At 31.4% G+C, this 7,743-nt stretch overlaps 1 protein-coding gene across 6 annotated transcripts in view; it reads right to left on the bottom strand.

The window, feature by feature from the left end:
• Nucleotides 1–227: 227 nt before the first annotated feature.
• Nucleotides 228–7,743, bottom strand: part of LOC108968293 (transmembrane protein 164) — a 12,215-nt gene continuing 4,699 nt past the window's right edge. For 3 of the 6 annotated variants that reach the window (XM_018932219.1, XM_018932217.1, XM_018932214.1), the window contains exons 2-5: nt 2,678–3,107; nt 2,409–2,601; nt 1,828–1,928; nt 228–1,769 (exon numbers count right to left, since the gene is read on the bottom strand). In XM_018932219.1, coding sequence (XP_018787764.1) covers nt 1,215–1,769; nt 1,828–1,928; nt 2,409–2,601; nt 2,678–3,007 — 1,179 coding nt within the window. In that variant the 5' untranslated portion in view covers nt 3,008–3,107 and the 3' untranslated portion in view covers nt 228–1,214. Of the gene's footprint in view, nt 1,770–1,827; nt 1,929–2,408; nt 2,602–2,677; nt 3,108–5,434; nt 5,510–6,675; nt 7,060–7,743 lie in introns of those variants that run through there. The other 3 variants (XM_018932213.1, XM_018932218.1, XM_018932215.1) reach the window with 3 other exon arrangements.

The following is a 7,743-nucleotide window of genomic DNA, read 5'->3' as shown; positions in this document are numbered from 1 at the left end:
ATAAAATACGGGTCCATTCCGATAGCGTATTATTATCGAAACGACAAGTGATATATTGTTAAAATTAGTTTTTATTTTAATTTTAAAGTAGTAATAATATAATATATTCATATATATGTCTTTGGAAACAGATTACAGTCATTTTGAGTATTATTTTAGTTTAACTAAGTTTTTTTTACAATATATATATATTTTTTTTCATTTATGAATATAATTCACGATAAGCTAAACTTATCTACGATATACCAGGCATATATAATGCGAATTTTTCGTTTATATTTTAAAATAATAATTATCATTTGAGAAATCACAACTTTTATGAATCCAGTACTAAATACTCGAGATATTTTTTGTTGCTTCATGCAATTGTCTGAAAATTAGGATATATTCAATATATTCACTATATCTTTCGGTTTGGTTGGACACTAGTCGAACGCTACATACATACATAGTTAACATTTTCATTAATTGGCAAGAAAAATTGATACAAGTTTACTTAACACTATTCATATAGTTATATGTACATATGAATGTTATTTTTGTAGTTATTAAATTATATGCTTAACAACATCGTGACGATATTGAGAGCCATTTTTGATGAGCATTTGAAGTTTATCGATTTTCCGTAATTTTTTTGCAATGTCTTCTAACAACCCTAATTGTATATACAATTTTTTTAATTTTTTCCTTATACAATCTCTTTGGTTGCATGACAAAAATATTATCTATTTTAATTTATTATAGGCTTCGAGTAATAACTATTAATGTGTGTAGGTTACTTAGTTTACATTTAAAATTAAATTTATCGTATGTTTGCATGCATACATGTCTGCAGTATTTTGAAAGCGTCTGCTAATTTACTAAGTTACTGTGTTCTATATGTATGTATGTATATGTATTTACATTTCTCCAACCACTCACATTCGTTATATTTATATAACTTACAGCCGCTATGTGTAAAAAAATTTAAGATTTATTGCCACCACAATTTTGAATTTGAATTTCCTCTCTGAATTTACCAATATTATCATGGATTACTCAGGTACATTAAAGCATGACCGCATGATTTTCTAGCCGTTTAGTCTCAAATACAATTGACCTGCCAAATTAATCGCACTTATATATTGCTTTCCAATATATATATACCAGCACTACAAGCATGAAATGAAATGTATGGGTATCCAGCAAGATCTGACAAAATCCAAAGTTATATACTAGTCAATTTTTGTGGCAGTTGTAACGCACGTATATTCACCATTTACCAACTCATCAGCATTATTGTATGTATCATTACGCTGTTGACCAACACTCACGATTTCCGACGTTAGTAAATTAATGGAATTTCGTTTCATTCGTCGCATCATGGTGACAGGGCCACTGCCAGCGGCTACAGCGGCCGCCATTTCGGCAACCAATGAAATTTCACTAATTGGTGAACTGTTTGTGGTTGGTGCAAAAGATGTGGGTGTCGTTGGTACTGATTTTGACAGCTGCACTTGTGTATTTGTCCCACGTGTAGTGAGTAACGGATTATCTGTTGAGAGACGTCTGTCGCTTTTGGTGCTCTTATCTAGGGGCAATTCGAATTTGGGTCTTAGTCTTTTGACATTAGACATAACTATTGGTTTGCTAAATATTAGTACAGTTGTTTTGTTCAATATAGGACATAGAAAGATTTCATGTATCGTAGCGGCGATGCGATAATTTTGACCTTGAAATGGATCTGATAGCGCAGCACATAACATATGGCTAAGATTTATGCCAGTAAACTGAATCAAGAAATTATTATTAAAAACATTTTGCATGAAAATACAATTATCAACTTACCATCGATATAGGGGTCAAAAAGGCGAAATGATATAGCAGCATTGTAGCAGTCCCGATAGTCGTCCAATTGTAATCATATAAGTCCTCAATTTGATACGCACCTGGCAATGTTTAAATTAGATTAAGGATAAGTAATCAGCAATATGTTTGAATTAATAACATTACTTTTTGGAAAAAAGAGGAATCAGAAATCCAGATATACTTATATAATATATGATAGAAACAAGTTTAAGACACCTCACGTCATATATACAAAGGACTGTCAAACTTTCATAGTAATTGTAGTGTATACACGCTAGCTAATCCCTCACTTTTTCAGACATCTACTAAAAATTTTGCAAACGTCCTTTCCTCACCAAGAAGATTCATTTTTTACCCTTTTGATAAATGCACCTTTGAAATTATTATGGTTTTGGGCTAAACGAAATTAACTTTTTTTTGTCTTTATAAACGACTGTACTAAAACCCGTTATTTGAAAACGATATGGTAGGAAACATAAATTGTGAACATCTAAAAATTTAGGGACCAAATTTTCCTCGGAATGCATTATATTACTGATTAAAGTTTTGTACGGACTTACCACTTCTTAATATATAAGCCGGTATTATATAGAGTAAGGCATGCTGAATCCAATAAGTTGCCTGTTCAAAATATAATGTACGACATTCTACTTCCGGGAATAGAAACGCCAAAAAGGGACCATTTAAATTATTCATTTGTATGCGAAACAAAGCGATGGTCGTCTTACTGGGCTTTGCTGCTAAAAGGTAGATCTGTAAGCATACATATATACACATATATAAAATATAAACTTTATTTATAAAACAATTCTATATTAATGCAGATTACCTGGACTAAAGTTTGGATGTGACATGGATTCAAAACATATATCATATTTTTATTGGCAAATTTAAAGCCCATTTCTACGCCAAATATGAAGGTCATCAATAGCATTAGCGTAAGTCTTATGGCGGAGTGTGGCTTATTGATCTCCTTAAGTGGTGGCATTATAATCGGATCCATGCGTCTTGCGGCCCAGCATATTAGATAAATGAAGATTGCGCTTAAAATAGTGGATTCAATCCAGCGGCGACGATTCGTCATGTAGTTAATACATTCAAGTCCGGCTGTACGTGGTATTTCATCGTTTACACCGGCAATAGCCCAGCTCCAATCCATAATATCGTGTGCAGAGAAAATGGACGATTTTTGTTGAATTTTAGAATAATTTTTGGTTGCTTCGCTGATTTGTTAATTGTTTTCAGTCACTGTCTGTAACCTAAAAAATAAATACAGACAATATAATTACATGAGATAAAAAACGTAATAATATAAACGTTATCATGGAAACCATTTTTCATAAAATAGTTTAAAAATTGTACAAAAATTAATATAAGTTAAATAAAGTATGCAAGTAGGTTCGTATTCGAAGAAGCGGTAAAGATTCATAACGAAAGTTTTACTTAGAAAAAATTTAGAAAAAAACTATCTTATTCATCAAGATGAGGACCACCAAACTTATTACACAAAATATTGATTATTACATATGTATAATTATGTTGAAAGGCTCTTAAAGTTTAGCTGAAAACTTGCGAAAATGTGTATAGACCTGATCCTCGATTTTCTTTCATAAAATATGCCAATGAAAAGAAAGCTTTCGCTGCCAGCGTGGATATTCAGTAATAGTTTCTCTTTTTGGTAATTTTTTCTTAATCCTAACCCACGGTGCAGTGCTTTGGCGCCAAATGGTCTGTGGGGATATTGAAACGCCTGTTAATAATAGAAATAAAATCGCTTCCGTCATAAGAAATTAAGGCATAAATGTAAATATTGCATAGCCACACAAGTACGTACACAAATGTATGGCACCCCTGCAATTTGGTAAATATGTATGTGTACGATTATTTATAGTGCGTGTAGTTGTGTGTTCGTTTTAAGAAAATAATTATTACCGACACTAGAATGCCACATCTATAAATAATAATATATATAAAAGTGTTGTTGGATGATTTTACAGTGTAATCTTAGATTACTCATACGCCCTGGTGGCCCGGAGTACTTTCTATGATTAAATATAGAGCTGCATGGGGATAATAAGAAATTTTATTGAATTGACGGCTATTATTTACAGACACGTTTTAGGGACTTTATTATTTTATTACTTATGAGAATTGGTTAAAACATATTGTGATTTATTAAAAACAAAAATATTTGTTGAAATCATTGTTCAACTGCAGCGGTAAGACATATTATATAATTCAATCATCATATTTTCTCGCTGTTCTGATTTTACTTTCTTGATACATACAATAAATACAAACAAGTGATTGTTACTGGCAATTTGCCATGTCCAAAATACGATTATTTGGCAAAACACCTAAACTTAATTGGTATGTTGATAAGGGGACACGCTAAGGCAATAATCAAATGCATAAATCAAAGATAAGCCTAATAAAGTAATAAACAGTAAAAAAGTATTATTTTTGGCAGAGTTGTATAAACAATAGAGTTGTAAATATATAGGGTGTGCCATGTTTTATGTTGATCCTTCATTAACTGTGACTTTCACCTTTTCTAAACTATATTTTGAAACAATTCAGTAAAATTAAATACAATTCTAATCATGAAACGCTTGATCGGTCAGTTTGTGTGTAAGATATAGACTGCAGTGGTTTGATCTGAACAATATATTTTTCTAGATTATAGCGTTGTCTTGGAAAATACTTCATGCCTAATTTCACGAAGATAGTTTGTCAAGTAAAACATTTTTCAGGGCTTGATTTTAATGGCTTTATCCTACAGAGGTCCGATATTGACGGCTAGATCAGGGCAGATAAATGAACATTGCTAAATCGACTCAGCTCGTAATTTATTTATATACATATATATTTTAAAGGGGAGCCGGCAAACTCTCAAGGTATCAAATAAATTCAAGTTAAAGTATATGTATAAAGTATATTTAACACAGTGATATATGGCGGAGCTTTTCTAAATAGTTCTTTTTGTGAAGGATCGCAAATACAAAAGAGATTTACTAACATGATTTTACTTGAGATCTTACTGGCATTGTTGTAGTTCATATTGAAAAATTGTTCTTGGAAATAAGCATAGAATCTATTTTTTTACAAAACAATGTGTCCAGTTTTCAAATTCTTTTAAAATAAGAATATTTAAATATCCTCAAGTGATAAAAATGAATCATGTCTGTTTCTGGCGTTTTATAAGTAATAATTTAAAAAACAAGAAAAAACGTTAACTTAACGTTAATCCGATCTGAACAACTTTTTCGGAGTAATCCATGTCAAATTTCGTGAAGATACCACCTCAAATGCGAAAGTTTTCAATACAAGCCCTTGATTCCGATTGTACAGCTTGTATGGCAGCTATATGCTTTAGTTAGCCGATCTGAACAATTTCTTCGTATATTACATTTTCTATGAACAATAACTCATACCAAATTTCGTAAATGTATCTTATCAAATGCAAAAGTTTTCCATAGAGGAACTTTTTTCCAATCGTTCAGTTTGTATGGCAGGTATATACTATCGTAAGCCGATCTTAACAATTTATTTCGATATTACATTATTTTTATAAACAATAACTCACACCTAATTTCGTGACGATGCGTTCTCAAATGAGAAAGTTTTCCATACAAGAGCTTGATTCCGATCGTTCAGTTTGTATTGCAGCTATATGTTATAGTGATCCGATATCAGCAGTTCCGACAAATGAGCAGCTTCTTGAAGAGAAATGACATTTGCAAAATTTGAAAACGATATCTTAAAAACTGAGGGACTTGTTCGAATATATGTATACAGACAGACAGACGGTCAGGCAGACAGACGGACACGGCTAAATCGATTCAGATCAACATACTGATAATTTAAATATACACTTTATAGGGTATCCGACCCTTCCTTTTGGGTTGGGTGTTACAAACTTCATGACAAACTAAATATACCGTGTTCAGGGTATAAAAAAATATATACATATATAATATTTTTTAACAAATAATCTTGCCTGAACCAACACCACTATGTCCTTACTACTCCTTTCTGCATTGGCGTCCTTTTCCGTTTTGTTTCAGTTTACATATGTACATATATGGATATAGTGGGATGACTTTATCAGAAATAGAAGTAAGTAATCTCTCTATGCCTACTTAATAGCTCTACTAATGAATTTATACACTATGTATACTGCAGTTTATTATTATTAGGAGAAATATGCAACCAGCATGTACATATATGTATATGTACGTATTTTTATATGTATATACTATGCAATGTTCGCTTTACTTAATTATGGCAGGTGTCTCTTAAAATTTCAATGCACAGAATGACACCCCCCATATCAATAAAGTATTAACTAAATTAGTTGAAACAATTTAAAAAAATGCCATAATAATTAACTATAAATTGTTTCCCTGCAATGAAATTGTATACACTATATGCATAGCTATATAAGAATCTGTACATAATACTCGTAGTAGATTTGTTTATATGTACACATAAGTATGTATGTTGTGTATGTATGGTGATTAGATGCGTTTGGGCCATGCACAACAAACGGTGTTTTTCTGCTTTCAGTTATGGCGGCATTTTGTGGTTTTTTTTAGCGGAAGATATATGTGTATGAGCACACACATACATACATACATATATGCAGATATATGTTCTTTAAATAATATTGATTTATTAGCTTTTCGTATATAATTTGTGTATATTAAGTCAAACAAAATATGCATATTTGCATTGTAATATTAAAAAAAACATAAAAATTTAATTCAAAAATACTATTTTGTTATTTTAAATTTTTATTTTTTTATAAATTTTTCTTTTACACACTTTAAAATTGCCAGAATTTTTGTTGTTGCAGAACTTGCTACCGGCCATGACTGAAGCACACATATCGTTGCACGTTTTGGTTATAATCGATATTTGCTTTGCTGCTTATTTATTTATTTTTCTACCTATACCTACGATTTTACTACACAAATACACTTTATTTACTCGCATTAATTATTACCGCGCTATCACAGCACAAAATACAACAAGAAATCACAACTTTAGATTAAACACATCACACTTTACACACGAATTTGTTAAAACACGGAAAGCTATTTTTCACAAATATTGTACATTCTATTCTATGTAGATTTTCTGCACTCGGCGGTATTCTATGTGGTACAGATTTTTAAGTTCTTCTCTAAATATATCTAGTCTACTGCTTTAGTTGCAACGAGTGACTGCCGCCGTGTCTGACAAGTAATTTACCAACTTGTATATCCTGTCATTTCACTTTTTGCTCTCGGCGCGTCAGTTGTTGGCGCTCTCAACTATTTGCAAATTTGAGTGGCAATACAAGTTGGCGTTTTTATTATCAATATCGCTAGAGGATTATAAGTACACTTATGCTAATGAAATTAAATAGTTTTGCGTTATACATATCGAATAGGAAAGCGTGTAAATACTAGGCTAATTCTAGTAACATCAAATAAATACTTGATTAATGCTGGAACTTAAAACATAATTTCTGTACTTAAACCGGGTATATGAGAAAGGAGGAAATCGAAATAATCGTTCCTTATGCAGAGTTAATTCTGTGGATGTCATTGGAAAGCCGTTTTTTATTTTATTTTTATTAAAAAAACACTGTTTAGGGAATGGAAGAGTTATAAAGAAATAATATTTAAGAAGTTAGCTTAGTGGAATACAGAGTGAGGTGTCATATAATCTTCAGGTAGTTCGGTATACATTTTGACATAAAAATTATTTAGAATACTAAAAATATGAAAATCATATTTGGATCCTTAATAAGCTCTTCTTCTTCTTAATTGGCGTAGACACCGCTTACGCGATTATAGCCGAGTTAACAACAGCGCGCCAGTCGTTTCTTCTTTTCGCTACGTGGCG

The sequence above is a fragment of the Bactrocera latifrons genome, unplaced genomic scaffold, assembly GCF_001853355.1.
Source record: "Bactrocera latifrons isolate USDA-ARS-PBARC rearing strain unplaced genomic scaffold, ASM185335v1 scaffold_209, whole genome shotgun sequence".
Lineage (NCBI taxonomy): Eukaryota > Metazoa > Arthropoda > Insecta > Diptera > Tephritidae > Bactrocera > Bactrocera latifrons.
This window is presented reverse-complemented; position numbering and strand designations above follow the sequence as displayed.